General features: G+C 50.4%; 1 protein-coding gene across 3 annotated transcripts in view; it reads left to right on the forward strand.

Moving 5' to 3' along the window:
* The first annotated feature begins 4,630 nt into the window (after window positions 1-4,630).
* Window positions 4,631-18,982, forward strand: part of Ctdp1 (CTD phosphatase subunit 1) — a 42,715-nt gene continuing 28,363 nt past the window's right edge. Inside the window, exons 1-3 of one of the 3 annotated variants that reach the window (XM_046448598.1) lie at window positions 4,631-4,959; window positions 16,874-16,957; window positions 17,649-17,742. In XM_046448598.1, the coding sequence (XP_046304554.1) occupies window positions 4,646-4,959; window positions 16,874-16,957; window positions 17,649-17,742 (492 nt within the window). In that variant the 5' untranslated portion in view covers window positions 4,631-4,645. The remainder of the gene's footprint in view (window positions 4,960-16,873; window positions 16,958-17,648; window positions 17,743-18,982) is intronic. The other 2 variants (XM_046448600.1, XM_046448601.2) reach the window with 2 other exon arrangements.

Below are 18,982 nucleotides of genomic sequence, written 5' to 3' on the forward strand. Positions count from 1 at the left end.
ACAGAAAATACCCACAAATAAAAAGCAGAAAGATGTGCTATGCCAAATGATATCAGAAGCAGCACGTTAAGATGGCAGGTTTTATTCTCCCTGCCATCTTTTGTTTAGCTCGGCTAAAGGTGGAGTCTGACGAGACCAGCTCCTGAGGGTGCATGGGAACATTGTACCCTGTGCAGAGAGGGCTAGTGAGGAAAACCACTTTGAAAAATAATGTGGCCTTGTCTCATGAACCTGAGGTATACATCTTTCCACACTTGGGTGTACATCCTCAGAAGACTAACTCGTGTGCACCACAAACCAGCACCATCGCAGCACTTCTCACAAAGCAGAAAGTGGAAACAGCCCGAACACCCTTGTCCAAAAGCACCCCCACCTCTCAGAAGTCTCAAAGAACAGGCCACTTCCATGAGATAATGTGGATGGGATCTACATAGGTGAATAGTGAAAAAGCCATCGACAGAACAGACACAGTATGTATACATACATGTGCTGTTTCCATGAACCTCAAGAGCAAGAAAAACTTGTGCCAGCCTGTATCTCTGTGCAGCAAGGACACACAGGACAATGACACACATGGGCGGGAGTGGAGGGACAGGGCCTGAGCTGAGGCAGCTGGAATGACCTGGTGATGTCCTGGTGAGTGATTTTCAGGATCAGGGTCTTTGGCATGGACGTACATTGCACGGTTTTCAAAGAGGGAAACTGGAAGCTGGCAATCTGGACACTGGTCTTCTTCAACACGGCTAAGCCTAAGGACTAGAGGCCTAGAAGACAGCTTTGGGGAAAAAGCTTAACAGGGCAGGTTCGAACAAGAAACCCAGGAAACGGTGGGCAGCAACAAGACTCAACTTCCCCTCCTCTGAAGGGCCTAGAGTCCAGGAGGCCTAGGTGACCAGATGAACCCTCGGCCTCTAACTTGGGACTGCTTTCTTAAGTCTACCTGATACTGAGTCAAACAACACGTCCCCCAGCACGTGGGGTCCAGGGGAGGGAGGCAAGTTGGCTTAGCTCCAAGCTGAGTGCCCTTCTGTTGGCAGGAGTCTGTCTGGAAGAACCCTGAACACAGGCCTCAGAGACAGTTCCCTGAGTGGCAGAAGTCATTGTCACTTCTGACGTGACAGTACATGGGGGAGGAATACTACCAACACCTTCCTCCAAGCGGGTCCAAGTGGAGCATCACCTGTATGCCCCAGTCAACCTCACCTCTCCTTGGGCTTTGCCCTACTCCTCTGGTGCTTTAGGAGGAGTGAGATACCTGCTGCCTCAGACCCAGGGCCAGTCACCATCCTCACCTGTCTTGGAAGGCTGACCCATCTGCTGATCCCCTGCCCTGCCCAGACAGCTTACAGAAAGACAAAACCAAAGAGCTCAATAAAACTTCAAATATATCCAGTGTCTCATCTATCATTAGTTTCTACCTTATTCTGATGATATTTATTGAAAAGCCCTTCCATTTTGTTTTCATGGCCCTTGACTATGGCCCCTTAATCAGATGAGAGAGCAAAGCTGACCAGCAGAGGTTAGGAGAGCAGGTCTGCAGCCAGGCACCTGACCTCAAGACTCCAGTCCTGCCCCAGCACTGGGGGATCTCATCCATCCTCCTTACTTCAAGTAAAGCCAGCCACTGCCACTGCAAGCTGCATCCCAGCTCTGCAGTGCACTAGCGAGACGTCCATCAGCACACCTGCAGAAAGCCATGCAAGCTAAAGACGGATTCGAAACTGAGGTTCACTGCGTAACAAAGATCTAAAGCTGTTGTGATTTGGAAGTGAAGTTAGGAAGAAATCACAAAGGAACATAAAAAGGAAATCAAGGATAGTGAGAACTGGTGAACACTTCATTTTCTTAATTTGCTGCCTAGAAGTCATCGATTTTTAGAAATAGCTGGCAACGATTTTTTTTTTAGAGAGAATTTTAATATTTTTTTTTTTTTTTAGTTTTCAGCAGACACAACATCTTTGTATGTGGTACTGAGGATCGAACCCGGGCTACACGCATGCCAGGCAAGCGCGCTACCACTTGAGCCACATCCCCAGCCCCTGGCAACAATTTTTAAAAGGCTTCTAAACACACCTGGGCCTTGCTTTTTCTATGTACATAATTCCCCTTATCAATCTGCATGCTTTTCAACCAAATATGGCTTATAGTCTAAGAATGAGCACAGCCTCAGAGTATTCAGAAATATCAATATTTATTATGCTGAAAATCATGAACACTACAAAGGGTTTCTAAAAATACATCAGAAAAATAATCATCTTATTCCATTCGCACTTTTCCTTTCTTTTAAAATTTCTAATTGTGGTTACAAACATAAAAGTTGGCACATTAACCATGGTGCACAGCTCAGGACCGTTGAATCTGTTCAACTGTTGTGCAAACTATCCTGCTGAACACGCACGCCTCCTTTCCCCTGCCCCCAGCCCTGGTGACCACTCCACCTTGGTCTGAGTTCTAGGCACCTCACAGGTAGACTCTTACGTGTCCCCCGTGACTGACTCATCTCACTCAGCACATCTCCAAGGTCCACCCAGGTTGTATCATGTGCTTTTCATTGCTTTTTGAGGCTAAATAATATTCCATGGTGTGCACATACATTTTGCTCATAATGCACCCCACCTACAGGGCTTGTGTTGCTTCCATATGCTGTGTACCTTTCTAACACTGCTGTCAACCTGGGTGTGCACGCTGCTCTTCTAGATCCTTCTTTCAATACCCAGAAGTGGGACTGCTGGATCATGTGCTAATACTAATTCTTCTGTACCTGAACACCATTTCCCACACTGGCTGCAATATTGTATACTGCCAACAACAGTGCCCAGGATTTCTCACATCTTTGCCAATACTTATTTTGATAGTACCCCCCTAGCAGGTGTGAGTGATGTTTCGTTGTGGTGTTGATTAGCTTTTCTCAACTAGTGATTATATTTTCATGTGCTTGTTGGTCATTTCTTATCTTGGGGAAAATGTCTACTCAAGTCCTTTGCCCATTTTTAAATTGGTTATTTTATTGTCCTTGAGTTGTAGGACTTCATACATTCCAGATGTTAACCCCTAATGGCGTAGAAATAAATATTTCCTCTCATTCCATAGGTCCCATTTTCAGTGTCAGGTGTGTCCTTTGAGGTGCATAAATCTTAAGCTTGATGCGGTTCCATTTGTCTACTTTTACTTTTGCTGCCTGTATACTTGATATTATAACAAAGAAATCATTGCCAAGTCCAAAGTCATGGAGCTTTCCCTGTTCTAGAAATTATGTGGCTTTAGGTCTCTTTAGTCTTTAATATGCTTTGAGCTAATCTTCATAAATGGTGTAAGATAAAGCGTCCCTGTGGCTTTTCTTGAGGCCACACACTGGTTTATGAAGCAGGCGTAAGCCTTCGGCACAGTCACATAAACGTGCAGATGAAGTTCACAGCTCAGGAAATTGGGCCTTCCTGTGGTAATACTGCCACCCTACCGCTGCTATGCCTTTCCCTACACTCCTCAGTCGTGGCCTCACTAGCACTGACCCCCATCAGAGGACAAAGGAAATACACATGAAAAATTGAAACACTTTCTGGAAAGTAAGGAAAAGGGCGGACAGAAGTTTGAAGAGCAGTCCACAGGAAGTAGATGGAACCCTGACGCAAGAGAGCTGGATCCCTCTCTCCCTCAGAATATGTGCAATACCGTGCGTTTCTCCATAGGCCCCAAATCCAAAGTTTTGAAGGTGGGAAGTTTTGTTCAACTGATTTGCAAAGTCAGAACTAACAGACGCTTGTGGTCTTTTCATTCCACGCAGATTTTCCTGCACACCTACTGACTCATTTGATGAAGATGCTGCCCAGGTTCCATGTCCACATTACGGCTTTCCTAAAGTCTGAAAAACTTTAGGAAGTTTTTTGGAGTGTAGACACCACCTGTTCTTTTAGGGTGAGGGCTGGGCTTATGGCCACTTTCCGGGCGGTGGTTTGCTTTCTGCAGAGTAGCTGCCTTCCTCGGATCAGGCACGATGCTTGGTCTCAACCCCTACCTGTTCCCTCCTGCCTCGTGACGCTGGTGGAAACTGAGCACAGGACAGGGGTGACCTTCCGCCGGGCCGGGCGGACAGCGGCTGGGCACTCGGTCTCGGCCTCCGCCTCCGCAATCGGCTGGCTGCTCCGAGCTGCCTGCTCCCGCTCACCGCGCTCTGGCCTCCGTGCCCGGCCGCCGGGGGCTCCGGCCCGAGAGTGGCCGCGGACCAAGCGCGGCGCGCCCCCGAGCCTGGGCCTGGGCCCGGGCCCGCGCTGCACGCCGGGAGCAGCGCTCTCGCCACTCCGGGTCCCTAACTGAGCCCGAGAGCCCTGGGACGGCGGCCCGCGCCCCGCCCCGCCCCGCGCCCCGCCCCGCCCCGCGCCCCGCCCCGCGCCCCGCGCCCCGCCCCGCGCCCCGCGCCCCGCCCCGCGGGAGTGGCCCCGCGTGGCCCCGGTGTTTACCCGCGGCCTGGGCGCACGCACGCGACGGCACGTCGCCCGCCGTGACGTCAGCTCGCCTCCCGGAAGTGGGCGCGCACGGAGCGGCGGGTGAAGCCGGTGCCTGAGCGGGAACCGCAGCGTCGCCGCCGCCCGCGGGGGGCGCCGCGCCCTGAGCGCCCCTGCTTTGCCGCCCCCCGCCCGCCCCGGTCGCGATGGAGGTGCCGCCTGCGCCCCGCCTTCCCGCCGCGGGCGCCCCGCCGGCGGCCGTGGCCGAGGTGCGCTGCCCTGGCACCGCGCCGCTGCGCCTGCTCGAGTGGAGGGTGGCGGCGGGCGCGACTGTGCGCATCGGCTCGGTGCTGGCCGTGTGCGAGGCCGCCGCCTCGGCGCAGCCCGCCGGGCCCGCCCCGGCCCGCGCCGCTTCGGGGGGCTGCGTGCGCGCGGCGCGGGCCGAGCGCAGGCTCAGGTCGGAGCGCGCCGGCGTGGTGCGGGAGCTCTGCGCGCAGCCGGGCCAGGTGGTGGCCCCTGGGTGAGTGGGCCGGGTCGGGGAGTGGGGTCCCGGGGCCGGGCGCCGCGGGAGGAGTGGCGGGGTGGGCAGTGGCACCCGGAGGAGCTGCGCTGGGTGGGAGCTTGGAAAGGGCGACCCCAGCAGCTGCGCGCCTTGGTAAAGCTGGGGACCCAGCACTTGTGACCATACTACTGGAGGCATTTTGAGTTGGAAATGAAATTTTTAGTGACCCAAAGTTGCTCCCTTTGGGGAATCTGCACGCACTTCTACTTTTCTGTAGTAGATGGACTCCACCTTTTGTAAATGAAGACAACTTGGGGGTGGCCGTGAGTACAGGACTACTCAGGCAGGTTCCAGATTTGTTACTGAAATAGAAGCTGTGGGGCGTGTGCAGGTCTTTAAACACTTGTAAACTTTGTGAAACGCGGTTGTAAAACCCGGTGGTTCTGCCTCATAGCTGAGAAAGGGACAGAGCTCAGGCTGGGTCCAGGTGACAGGATCGTCATGTATGGACTCCACGGCTTTCCAGGCTTCACAAAGGGACATGTGTCCTCTTCTAAGGTGCTTGACTGCTGAGTGTCCAGTTTATGCCTGAATTTGCCAGTGTCGTGTTCTTAGAGTGTGCTGACACACGGGCACGTGTGTGTACCTAGGCTGTTCTGATTCCAAGGAACAGAAACTGCGGGGAGTGGGCAGGCTGCTGGCCTCACTGGGTGTGAGAGCTTCCCTCTGGAAGGACACCACCCTTCTGTTTCTGCCCACCACCGTCCTCTACCTTGGGTTGGCACCACCCTGCCTGTGTTGAATACTTTCTACTTGCTGCTCTGCACAAACAAGGATTAGGATAGCACCATCTTTTGATCACAGACCCAGGCATTCTGCCTCATTGTCTTTCCCAACTTCACTTCCCATGTAATGGCAGCCCCAGTGTGTCTTTGGAGATGGAGCCTGGGTAACTGGACTTTGGGTCACCACCCACTCCTCCTATTGAATGCTCACAGGAAGGGATAGGAAGCCCCCAGGCAGAAAATATGCTGCTTCAAGGATGTGCCCCTTGAGTGCCGCCCACATGGCTTCCTTCAGAGGTCAGGGCTGTGAGTTTGGTGGGCACTGTGTTGGTATGTTAGGAAAGCTACCTAATGTTCACTTGGTCCCTAATTAGCATTTAGCCTCAGTCCGAGTACCAAAGGGGTAAAGTTCACTGATCCAGAAGTGGAGAGCTCTACTCATTTCATTCCATTCCTCTGATTGTACAAAAGGGGCCACTGAGGCCCAGATAATGAATCAGGCCACCCAGCTAGTTGGCCTAAGCAATCAGCTGAGCAATTGGCCTGATGACACATTCCAGCAGCAAGTGGCTGTTATCTTCTTTTTGACGTTTGAGACCTTGGGGTCCTTTATAGTGGTGGTTTGTCATGAGGCTTGAGAAACTGATGAGTGGCATCCCTTCTCAGATGATGTATCCAGGTGACACCAGAGGTGTTCCTGGACTCATGAGAAGCCCAACTTGTCATTCCCCACCAATCCAGGAGCAGCAGGTGGATCCTTGCTTTTAGAAAATCAAGCAGTGTCACCTTGAATTTAAAATGCTTCCTTTTCTGTTGGAATTATTTATATGCATTTGTATGTGGGGTTTTGTGAGTCCAGGGAACATCATGATGATGTGATATTCACAGCTGCGGTGGCATTCCTGTGTGCCTGCCTGTGTGCGTCAGGAGGGAGCAGTTGACATAAGCATGAGTTTAAAGCCTTGTTGTGTTTCCTCTGGCAGTTGTAATTGCCTCTCTGGAATGGGTTCCACCGCTCAGGGTTGCCTGCCTTCTTGAATTCCACAGGTGTGTTTTGAGCATGGACTCAGGGCTGACTGGGACTGTCTGGCTTCACACAAAAAAATGTCTGCTGTACTTCTGTGTGACACGATTTAAAAATCACTAAATTAAGTCACTTGTTGACAGGGGTTTTGTAAAAGACACCTTGCCAGTGACTTCTTTAGTAAGGTGGCACCCCTGACGTGAGCAGCCTTCCACTATGTGGACTGCAGAGGCGTGACTGGCATGTGTCTGAAGAGCTGTAGGGAGAACTCTCCATAGTAAAGCATACAGCCATCTATGGTGGGTTCCCACAGCTCATGAATTTCGGCTAAGTAGTCCTTTCCCCACAATTTAATTGTACAGATTGGGTGTCACTGATCCTAAAATCTAAAGTCCAAAATGCTGGAAGATACAAAACTTTTTGAGTGCTAGCAAAATGCTCACACAAAGTTTCAGATTTTGAATTTTCAGGTTAGGGATGTTCAGTGTGAAGTCTATTCAAATGTTCCAATCTGTGAAACACTTTTGGAGGCAGACATTTCAGGTGAAAGATGTCAGATGGATGTGTTTTTATGTGTAGCTAAGCAGAGAATGTGGTCAAATTCTATCCTAATGTTGGACGGTAATCACCTTCCTGGTCAGTAAAGAGCTAGCTGGTTTGCTCCCTCTCAGGATCCTGAGCCCAGCACTTCATTTTGAAGGATTTCCTGTTTTTCTGTCTCTGGTTTTGTGACCCACAGCAGTTCCATAGTCCAACTGATGGCTTCACACCAGGTATAGACAGAACAGTAGGGTCATCAGGGAAGAGGAGCCGGACCAAACCCATTGGTCTTTCTGTCTGATAGCCCCAGGTGTTTAACTTATACTGAGCAGGTCCCCAAATCATATGGACAGCTGTTTCATGACCGGTTTATATTGATAGCTTTCTGGAGGTGTTCTAGAAGTCTCAAGTTCTTAAGACCATGCAGGACAGAAAGCATCTGATCTGATTTGCATTAAACGTTTGTGCACAGATTTGGGTTGTTCGCCTTAGAGAACCCCTCTGATGGCTTAAGTCACATACATCTGTTCAGACAGTGCCGAGGGGATTGAGGGGGTCTTGGCCTGCCCTTGTCATCTTGTCTGCAGGGACAGGTCTGTCCTTGAGCTTGCCTTCTCTGCACAAGCCTCCCCACGCCAGTGGAACCTATGGCTCTTGTAGCAGTGGCTTCTAGCCCTGCTGACTAACCAGAAACTTGGGTGTCAGCATGGCATTCTCGGAGGGCTGCCTGAGGAACATGTAGGTGTACAGCTGGCCAAGACCACATGTAAACTTTGCTCTTGGGGGAAGCCTGGCCCCGAACCCTTGGTCTGTGCAATGGACCGTTTTGGTCCCTCATGGAGTTGCTGAGCCACTGCTGGCCCTGATCGCCGAGTTGCTCTCTGTGTGTGGTGTTGGGATGTCCCTCCTATAGAACTCCTGTGAAGGGCAGTGGTGTCTCTCCTGAGGCTTGAGTCCCTGGGCCCCTGCAGGCATCAAGAACGATTTCATCACAGAAGATTTGTCCAGAGTTTCCTACTATCATCATTTTTTCCTCTTGATTTTCATTAGGCTTGTAAAAAGCTTATTTTTGAATAGTGAAGTGAGGTTTTGAAGAAAGTCACATTTGCTGAGCAGGAGCCTGGTAGCTGCCTGAATGATGTCTTGATACAGTTGAGCACAGACTTTGCAACAGTTACTATAGCGGGCTTTGCAACAATTGCTACAGCCCGGGTGGCCCTTGACCCTTGAGCATAGGATATTTGACAGCAGCTTGGTTTTTTAACTGAGACTGAATGTGAGACTGAGGGGTGTGACTGGCTTGTGTAACCTGTGGCCAGCACACTCTGAGGTGCCCAGGAACAGAGAAGCAGCTCTGGTCCTGTGTCTGTGGAGTTCAGTATAATAAATTCTTAAGTCTAATAAATCCTCAACAACACAAAAGGTTAAAGCGAGGAAGGATCCCAGGGAGGTCTGTGGGAGTGAGCCTCAGGTAGCTGTTGCAGGTCACCTAGGTGGAGCGCAGAGCAGACAGGTGGCTGGGCTCCATGTGGGCAGCAGGCACATGTGGCCATTGTCTCTCTCGCCTTCCTCCCAGAGAACATCTGAGGTTGTTCTTAGACAAAGAACAGTTCTAAGAACTTAACACTTCTCTTGGGTGAAGTTGAAACAGTCGCTAGGTTGTCACCTTGATCTGTAGTAGGGTTATGTTTCCATAGCTCTTGGTCCATCAGGCGAGAGGAGGAGCCGTCCTCGGTGTACACAGGAAGGAAACCAAGGTTCAGAATCGGGAGCTGCACTGTGAATGCCTTTCGTGTGTGTGTACCGCTGGCTGGACCATGTCCACAGACATCCCCAGATGGGAAAGTAGGTGCAGTGGTGGGGTACATCTGCTTGTACAATATTTATGTGAGTTTAAAATATTTTGATTAAAAATACACTGATAAGGGCTGGGGTTGTGGCTCAGTGGTAGAGTGCTTGCCTAGCATGTGTGAGGCTTGAGTTCAGTCTTCAGCACCACATAAAAAATAAAGTTATCATTCATCTACAACTAAAAATAAACAATAAATACACTGATAAGTCACCCTCAGAAACTAAGTATGAATCTGTTATTTCTGTCATCCATTCATGGAGTGACCCTGAAGTCCAAAGAGAGGGGAAATGGATGAAGTGACCAGGTGACATGAGGTAATTGGTGCGATGGACCATCTCCATGCAGAGGTGGAGATGGTGCTGTGTGGCAGGTGCCTGACCCTCAGCCAGGTGTGTGAGTTGGTGAAAAGCAGAGAGCCCTTGGTGAAAGGGGAGTGCTCCAGCAGTAGCAGCATTGCTGTCTTTGTTACTTTTAGATGCTAGAATTAAAGACCTTGAAGAGGCTATAATAAAACACCTTAAACTGTAACCTCTTCTATTCTAAGATTAGCTCGCCATCTCAGTGTTCTAAACTTAGAGAGGTGTTTAAAATTCCAAACACATTTCAGTCAGTGCACTTAAATAATACCTACAGAATAAAGTCTTGCTTTGGAAATAAGGAAATTTCTTTTTCATCGTGATATAGAGGATTTTGATGGGTTAGTAGATTTTTTTCAGTTAAATAATCATGTTCTTTCTTGTTGGCAGCTGCATTATTTAAAAGATCACACAGTTAAAAAAGAAAGACATGTCCAAAACTAGGGAAATGGTCACTTTGTTTAATCAAACCTGTTAAACACAGTTGAACTGTACATCAGGTGGAATTCCACTTCGTGTTTCCGGTTTTTGCAGAACAGAACCCCAGCCTCCTTTCTGCCTCCCTAGCTGGCCCGGCTGCAGATTCTGGTGTCTCCAGCAGAGGCCTGTCTGCCTGGGATGGGGATCCCCATCCCCGTGTGTTCTTTAATTTTTAAATGTATTAAGTGAAGTAAAATGTTTGGGTGTGGTGGAATGGATGAGTCAACTTTACATATACATTTTTAAATAATGATATCAAAGGTAAATATAAGAAATGATGCAGATCTATTGTCTCAAGAAAAGTACTTTTTAAGTTTCGGGGGAAGAACCTAGACAAAATGGAATAAGTCAGTATGTTTCCAAAAATATTCTAAAAGATACATATACTTCCTAAAGATTATGAGCAGATGCCTTAGTGATTTTTACATATTACTTAGCATAATGTGTGTACAGGTCTTTGTTGTTTCACCAACTTGAGAAAGGTTTGTTTGGTATTTGTGTTTCAGAGTGGCTATTTCGTTTCCTTTTTCAGCAGCACTGAGGATAGGCACTCTACCACTGAGCTGTAGCCCCGCCCTTTTTTAAAATTTTGAGACAGGATCTCACAAAATTGCAGAGGCTAACCTGGAACTTGTGGTCTTTCTCCCTCGGCTTCCCAAGGATTATAGGCATGTGCTGTTGTATCCAGCTCAAAGTAGCTTTTAAAAGATTTTCTGTAGTTTTCACGTTGTGCTTTAAATTGTGAGGATTGGCATTTCGTGCCGTTTCGATGTGTTCTGGATTGACTGAACTAGTGGGGTGGTGGACTTTGATGATCCGGTCATTGGTCGTGTGCTGTTAGCGCTCAGGCACAACCCACAGCTCTGGCCCTATCTTGGGTGTGCCCCAGGGGTGGTCAGGCTCTGCAAGGCTGGCAGTGGCTGGAGCGCTGCCTGTTAAATTCTGAGGTGGGTGCTGCTGCTTCATCCTGAAGCCTGTCCCCAGCAGAGGGCAGTAGAGCCTGTGGCGCGCCTCAGCCCGTGTGCTCTGAGTGGAAGTCTGTAAGAATCCCTTCTGTGTCTCCATAGTGGCCCTGTGGAGTTCTGGTGGTGATGAGAAGGAGCCAGCCCATCCTTATTGTAGCTTCTTCTCCACATGCTTCAGACTGGTTCTTCAGAGCCACAGTTTGGTAACCACTGCCGGGTCCCGACCTCTCCGGGGCCCCAGGCTGTGGCGTGGCCCTGGTACCTTCTGAGCAGGGCCCCGTCAGTGGCAGCCCAACTCCGACTGTAGGTTGGTGAAATGCTGGATGGGGACTGCCCACTCACATGCCAGCCTACAGCCAGGCAAAACAAGAACTCTTTTTCCTTCCAGCCTTCTTGGCCATAGTTTTAGTCTTCAAGAAAAGTTATGATAATACTACATATGAATTTTCATATGAGCTCACCCAGGTATCATGCCACCTTCCCATGAGTGATTCATTTCAAAAACAAACAAACAAAAAACCCAAAATCCTCTCACACAACTGCTGTGCTGTCACCAGAGCCAGTAGTCAGTGTCTGTGCAGTGCCACCCTCTGTGCTGCAGAGCCCCCTTCTTTTTCTGAGGAGGCCTCTGTAGCAAGAGCCACCTGCCCTGTTGCCTTCACGCCTGTCCTGGGTCAGTGCCATCTGTCTTCCTCCTGGCCTTATTGTCGGCTATCATATAGAACATGCCTTGGTTAGACTGTGGTTTGTATGTGAGTAGGACTGAAACAGAGCAGTGGTGTCACTTGAGAAAGCCTATGAACTCCGTGCATCCTGTATGGTGAGGTTAGACGTCGATCACTGGGTATGGTGGCGTCTGCCAAGTTCCTATTGCAGAGTCACTAATTTTCCCACTGTAATTAAGTATCTTGACAAAGATACTTTATTAATCTGTAAATACCTTAAATTCTCACTAAACTTTGACCCGAAGACAAACAGCCCATTGGCATGTGTACATGATTGAGGCTTTGAACTTGCGCAGGTCACAGAGCACCCAGGACTCGTCCCTGTACTGTCGTTTGGCAGCACCCAGCTGCTTTCCAGGGCATAGACCCCGCCCAGAACTCACCTGCATCTCTCTAGTTCTAGAAGCTGGCACTTGACGGATGCTGAGTGAGTGGACACAGGCATGTCCTTATGGCCACAGTATGCAGGCTCTGCGTGTCTTCAGCAGATGCTGTCCCAGGCCTCTCCCCAGAGGCCTCTCTCTGGGCCGGCAGGGGTGCTGTGTCCAGTGGCACCTTTCTTCTCAGACTGGTCAGGCTGTGGTGTTGGCATTCCATGCTCATTCATCACAGCACAGGTTTCTAAGTAGACTGTCACTTGGAGTTGAGATCCTGTGGGCTGCTTTTTGCTTCCTTCTGAGGGAGCCGGCTCCATTCTGCACTGAGATCCTCTTCATTCAGAGGAGAGTGTGCTTTCTGCCAGGGTGTGGGAAGCATTTGGGAACCTTCCGCACTGGCCTTGTGGAGCATCCTTCAAAATTCTAGTTGACAGGACAGGGATTCCTAGAGTCACTTGGAGTTGGAGAGATCGAGCTTAATTTTAGTATATATTTATTTTAACATTTTTATGAGTATAAATTTTCATAATCTTAATCCCCATAGGTATAAGTAAGGTCAGATGTCAAAGTTTTATGGGGAATAAAGTTAGTCTGTGACCTCCTCTGCAGGTAGTCTTTAGATAGCCGTCCAGTGTCCCTGCAGAGGGGAGGCTTCTGCAGTCTGCATGACACTCACTTGCATGGTCTGCGGACTTCTTTGGTGATGGAAGCTATCACATGAACCTGGAGCTGTCCCTGTGGGTGAGTGTGCTGGCTGACTGCTGTGCCCACTGGGATGAGCTCCTGGAAGCTGAGTGCACTGGTGGACAAGCTAGCAGGCAGTGTGTCTCCTCTCTCTACCGCAGCCTCCAGCATGGGCACCCATGGACATTCTGGGCTGGATGATTGTGCAGTATGTCCTGTGCCCTGTGGGATGTTGAGCGGCAACCAAGATCCCCCCCAGGTGCCCATTGCTGTCCCACGTGTCTTGGTGTGCAGAATCTGCACTGTAAAATAAGACCCTAGCGCAGAAAATTACATGACTTATGCGCAGTAGAAATAAAATTGTAGAAATCAAGGAGCTGGTTCTGAAGTTTATATGGAAATTCAGGAACCTTAGAAGAGCAGTTTCAAAAAAGGACAAAATTAAGGAGTGTATTGCCTGGTTTTAAAACATACTGTACAACTTCAGTAATCAAGGTAGTGTGATAACTGATGTAAAAATAGACGAGCATCACAAACGTGGGATTAGAGTCCAGAAGGCTCATAGATACAGACCAACAGGTTGTCCTCAGGGTACCCGGGAAGTTCCGTGAAGAAAAATGCCAGCACTGGTGCCTTGGTCATATGGGCCAACAACTGTCTGTCCCTTTGGTGGACAGAATTGTCCTCCCACCCCCATGTCAGAGGGAGATGTGACATGGGGAAGAACCAGAGAGAGTGTGGGGACCGCCCCTGCCAGCAAGGATGGCTGCAGGTGCCTCAGAAGAGCAGAAGGCACGGAGCACTTCTGGGCCCATGGAGGAGCCAGCTCTGCCCAGCTCTGGGCTGGAGCCCAGTGAGACTCCTTCAGACTTCATCTGCAGAACTGAGATCCCAGGCGTGTGCTTGGGCACTGAGTGGGTGATTCGTTAAGAGCCACAAGTTCCGCAGGCAAGTTAAAAAAGCCCAGCCTTTACTTTACGTCTTACTGAGAAGTGACTCAATGATCACACACCTGATGACATGATATAAAACTGTGAACCTGTGGAAGGAAATCTAAGCAATCTTGCGTAAGGCAAAGATTTCCTAATAAGGATGACCCCCAACATGCGACTAACAGTACTTCACCAAGTCTTGTAAAACTTGCTCTTTGAAAAATACTAATAAAAAATGAAAAGTGAACTGTAGGCTGGAGGGAAAAAATCTTTGCAAAAAAAGATGCTCCTTGGGCATTTGGCGAAACACCAGGCTGGCAGGAGCAGCTAAGAGGAAATGATTGTGTTCACTTGCCTGGTTTCAAAACACACTGTGCAACCTCAGTGATCAAGGCAGTGTGATAACTGGTGTAAAGACAGACGAGCACCATAAACGTGGGACTAGAGTCCAGGAGGCTCATGACTATGTATCCCTTTCCTCTCGGCTGCTCCTGCCACCCTGGTCCTCCGTTCTCTTGCAGTCTTTGATCACGAACCCCACAGCCCATTGCATGGCCAGTTTACTCTGCTGCCTGTGACACCCACCCCAGCACCCCACAGGGCACAAGGCACACCCAGGCCTGACAGGCCCCCAACAAATCTTCAGAGTCCTGATGGCCCAGGGCTCCTGTGGCCCTGTAGCTTTGGGAAGGAGCACTGAGTGCTGGTGCTGGCTCTGCCTGAACCCAGAGGGCCACCCTGTGCACGCCTTTGCCACACGGAGGGTTGCTTTTGAATGGGGCAGGAGCAGTGCAAGTCTCCCTTGAGAGAGCTGGCTGCTCTGTGGTGTACAGGCATGGGCCAAGGAGAGGGGAGACCAGGCGCCCATTGAGGGCTGGAGACCTGGAGCTTGATGATGGTGCTCGGGTGAGAGACACCAGACTCTATTCAGAGGATAGGGTCTGAGTGTCGTGGTTGGGGTAGAGCAGTACAAGTCATGGGACAAAGCCCCGAGAAGCCTGGGCACTGGGAGGTACAAGGCTGAGTCAGGCGCCGTGGCCTCCCTTGTGTACCAGTGGCCCTAGCCTGTCAGTGCTGTGGATATGAATGTTGTGGAACCTGGAGGCGTCCCAGAGGGAAGATGGTTTGGCAGGAAAGCCACGTGGATTGGTGCAGGTGGGCCTGGTCCTTTTACTTCAAGCTTGGGAAGCAGGGCAGAGTTTGGATGGAGGTCAAAGTGTTGTTTCAGATGGTCAGAGGGTACCCTTGGGGGAGGGGAAATATTGGTGGGACAAGTTTCTGGAGGGACTGTCAGGACTGGAGGAGACACCCCCTGTCCAAGCCACGCTCTCTGAACCAACAGGAACTGTTAGGTTGCCGTGTGGGGCTCCAGCCCAGGGCTTACAGTCCCATGGGAGAGGGACTATCCTAGTGGCCCTGGTTGTGCACAGTAGGAAAAGAAGCCAGTGCCTGTGGGATGCCCAGCGTGGCCGTGTGCTCTAATTTGAGACCCAGTAAGCTGATTCTTTGGGACTTGGAGCTTGTCTCTGTATTTTACGGCCACCACACGTGGTGGTGTGTCCTCGGGAAGCAGAGCAGAGCCACTGTGCCTCCCTTTGCAGTGCTGGTGGTCCATGGCCTTGCCGTGGTGGTGTGCTGTGCCAGCCACGGTGGGGAGTGTCCTCGGTGTGCCTCTGCTGTGTGCACACCTTTAGTGAAACGTCTGCGAGTGTCTTCTGCCTGTTTTCTAGCAGGGTGGTGGAATCAGAAGAGTTCTGTATACCAGATACCAGTCCTTTGTTGGGGCTGTGACCTGCAGACACCTCCCAGTGCATATCTCGTCTTTACACCGTCACAGGGTATTTTTAGAGCAGGAGTTTTAATTTTGATGAGCTGCATTGATCAGTTTTACTGTTTATGGCTCAGGCTTTTAGTGTCAAGTCTAACAATTCTGCCTAGACCATGATCTTAAAGATTTCTTCCCTTTTTTTAAAGTGTAAGTTCATTTTGAGTTGGCTTTGTGTGAGGTCTGATGCTCAGGTCAAGGTTTTGTGCATTATGTTCCTGCACGTCTGTGGAAGGCTGTCCTTCTCAGCCACAGTACTGGCCAGAGCCGTTCACATGTCTGCACTGTTTGCAAGCATTCCTGTCTGCAGCCCCTCCCTCTGGCCCCTGCAGCTGTGCAGGGCGACTCCAAACCAGGTGGCGGTTCCCCGTCATCTGACTGTCTTTTCAAGATTGTTTCACCTACTTGAGGACCAGTGCCTTTCGCATAGTTCTTAGAGTAAGTTTGTGCCTACAGAAGCTGTGCTGGGATTTTGATAGGAGTTGGGAAAACCTGAAGGTCATTTTGAGAGAACTGACATCTTTGCTGTGTTGTCTTTCAATCCATGATGGTTATTTTGACTTTTGATTTCTCACATCAGTGTTTTTGACATTCAGCATACAGATTCTATACATTTTGTTAAGCATTCTGTAAGGGCTAAACCAGCAGTGACATAGGGAGAAAAATCATCTCTGCATCTGTATAAAACTAGGAATATTGTAAAAGTTCTATCAGAAAAAAATACTTCTCTGAACATGAGCCTTTCTGGAATGGGAACCACCCATGGGAGGAGCCGCACCTTGTTATCCTAGAATCACCCAAGTGCTTCCCACTGCATTCATGAATAAAGCTTGGTTTCCACAAGCTCATCGGAAATGCAGGGGGTCACAAGCACGTGCTTAATATATTTGATGTCTTTTGAGGCCATTTCTGTGTGGTCTCCTCTTCTAAGTAGACATCCTTATTTTTTCAGCTCCTCCTCTTGTCATCCTTATTTTTTCTGCTGTGTATAGCAGAATTTGTTCTGTTTTGTTTTCCATGAGAGAGAGCCACAAGGGAAAAGTCCCTTCATTTTATTTATTTAGTTAGTTAGTTTTCATGGACCTGGTACCTTTATTTTATTTATTTATTTTTGCGTGGTGCTGAGGATCAAACCCAGTGCCTCGTACATGGGAGGCAAGCGCTCTGCCACTGAGCCACACTTCCAGCCCAAAGTCCCTTCATTTTGTAGTCAAAGAAAACAACCCTGGTGTGGGGTGAGGCCCTCTGGAGCAAGTGAGAGCCAGGGTCAAGCTGGCATAAGGCTCATGCCCTTTCCTGGTACCCTTTCTCATACTCTGACGTACCCATGGATTTTAAAGCGTTCTTTCCTTTATGATCAGTCGTTGTTTCATCTCATATTTTGCAGGGCGCTTCTGGTGACACTGGAAGGATGCAGCCACCCGGTCGTCATGAAGGGCTTGTGTGCGGAGTGTGGCCAGGACCTGACCCAGTGAGCAGCATTGGAGGGAGGAGCAGCACTCTTGGGGTCTGAGGCTGGGCCTGCGGGCAGGGTTCAGAGAACAGCCGCCTTCCCTTGGCCACACCCAAACCAGACTGGATCCTGTTTTCATTCTTGGTTTGTGGAAGCCCCAGATCACTCCGGTGCTCTGCTCAGATGCAATGGGAGCATGCTAGAGGGTTGGGGTTTGTTCTCCCTGTGGGGACCACAGGCTTGTCTTGTCCCCGGTGCAGGTGGCCATGTTCCCGCCTGAGCCCTCTTTTCCCAGGCCGTGGGCCAGCCAACTGCTGATAACAAGTGGTTCTTTGTCAGTCTGGAGGGTGGCTGACACTTGGATTTTTTTTTTTTTTTTTTTTTTTTTTTTCTGTTTCCCCTATAGGCCTGTTCATGGGTCTCATGACTTCGTAGTTAATTAGAGGGTTTTGACCCTGAATGCAACTAACTCTTGCCTGCAGGCGTGAGTGTGGCTGGGACAGCTGAGCTTTGTGGCCCAGAGAGTGGCTTACTGAGAGCTTGGGGTCTGGTGCTTTCCTGTTGGTGCCCAGACAGTGGAGGGCACTCCCCAGCTGCCGCAGAGCAGGGTTCTGTGCAGGGGCAGCGGGCACGGGCCTGCCTGCAGCTTGGAGCCCGTCCCAGTTAACCCAGGCACAGCACCTTCTAAGGTATCTTCTTGCATTCAAAGGCTGCAGAGCAAGAATGGCGAGCAGCAGGTGCCGCTGTCCACAGCAACCGTGTCCATGGTCCACAGTGTGCCAGAGCTGATGGTGAGCTCTGAGGTGAGTGTACGCAGGGTCCTGTGAAGACGTGGGACCCGCCTACAGTGTCATTTCTGAAGGGTAGCTGTGCAGCGGCTCAGACGTTTCAGACTGATGGCTTCTGTCCTCCGCTTTCTTCAGCCAGCAAGTCTGCCCCACCGCTCCATGGCAGGAACCTCCCTCGTGCTGCCAGTGCAGGCACCGCTCTGTTTGGGTGCCCCTCGAGCCAGATTCTGGGTGAAAGGGAGGTGGTGGATGCCTGGACACAGCTCCAGAGGCAGCATGCTTCCCAGGGTGTGCACAGGGAGGACAGCAGGGCAGGCGGCTGTGAGGGACAAGGCTGCTGGGGCAGTCTGCTGCCCAGGAACTGCCATCGTCCTGGGGCTGGTGGAGCTAGGGATCAGCTGCCATAGAGAGTATTGGAAGTGAGGTGGCCAGGGTGGGATCCAGGTGACATCTGCTGTGCTGCTGGTTGAGAACACCGTGGCGGGTAGCAGGTCCTGTGCAGGACTGGGAGGGAGGCCCTCCAGATCGTCTTGAGTGTCTGTGCTGCTCTGGTACCCACGGGTCACCCTGAAGCTTGTGGCCGTATGGGCCTCTGTCTGGTGTGCAGGCAAGTGTCCCGGGAGGGGGCAGGAGCTAGCACCCTCCATCCCCCCACCCCCAGCACCTGTAGAGAGTTCCACCACCAGTGGGAGTTTTTTCTGGGTTGTGAGAATGCTTCAGGGTCATCCATTTCTCTAAGTGGGGAAACATGGCTCATCAGGAGGATTTGGTCAGACTTATGCTCTCAAGTGACACACAGCAACTTCAGTCTGTTTTTATGGGGAAGACAGAATGCCAGATGCACTGTTCTGGTTTTTCTGGATCACTGAACTTTAAACAAATGTGAATACGTATGTGTGTGTGAAACAAAGTGAATGCGTGTGTGTGTGAAACAAAGTGAATGCGTATGTGTGTGTAAAACAAAGTCGGGAACTTTGGGGTTACAGGAGAAGGGCGTCTCCCATCTTCCCACCACAGCAGAACTGCTGGCCCTTTATGCCACATCCCTTTCGGGAGCCATGTGGCAGGAGGTCTCCAGCTCACCTCTTCTGTGACTAGCTGAATGCAGTCAAAGCAAGAAACCTGGCATGAAGCACACCCGACATATTTACCTAGTGGATACGTTTGCCCTCTAGCAGGTTGGGCAGGGCCGTCTCAGAGGAGAGCCCGTGCTGGGCCTGGAGTGTGGCCATGCTGTGGCACATCTCTGGGCCCA

This window comes from Marmota monax, unplaced genomic scaffold, assembly GCF_021218885.2.
Source record: "Marmota monax isolate L192 unplaced genomic scaffold, Marmota_monax_Labrador192_F-V1.1 WCK01_AAM20220418_F8-fsc00060, whole genome shotgun sequence".
Taxonomy (NCBI): Eukaryota; Metazoa; Chordata; class Mammalia; order Rodentia; family Sciuridae; genus Marmota; species Marmota monax.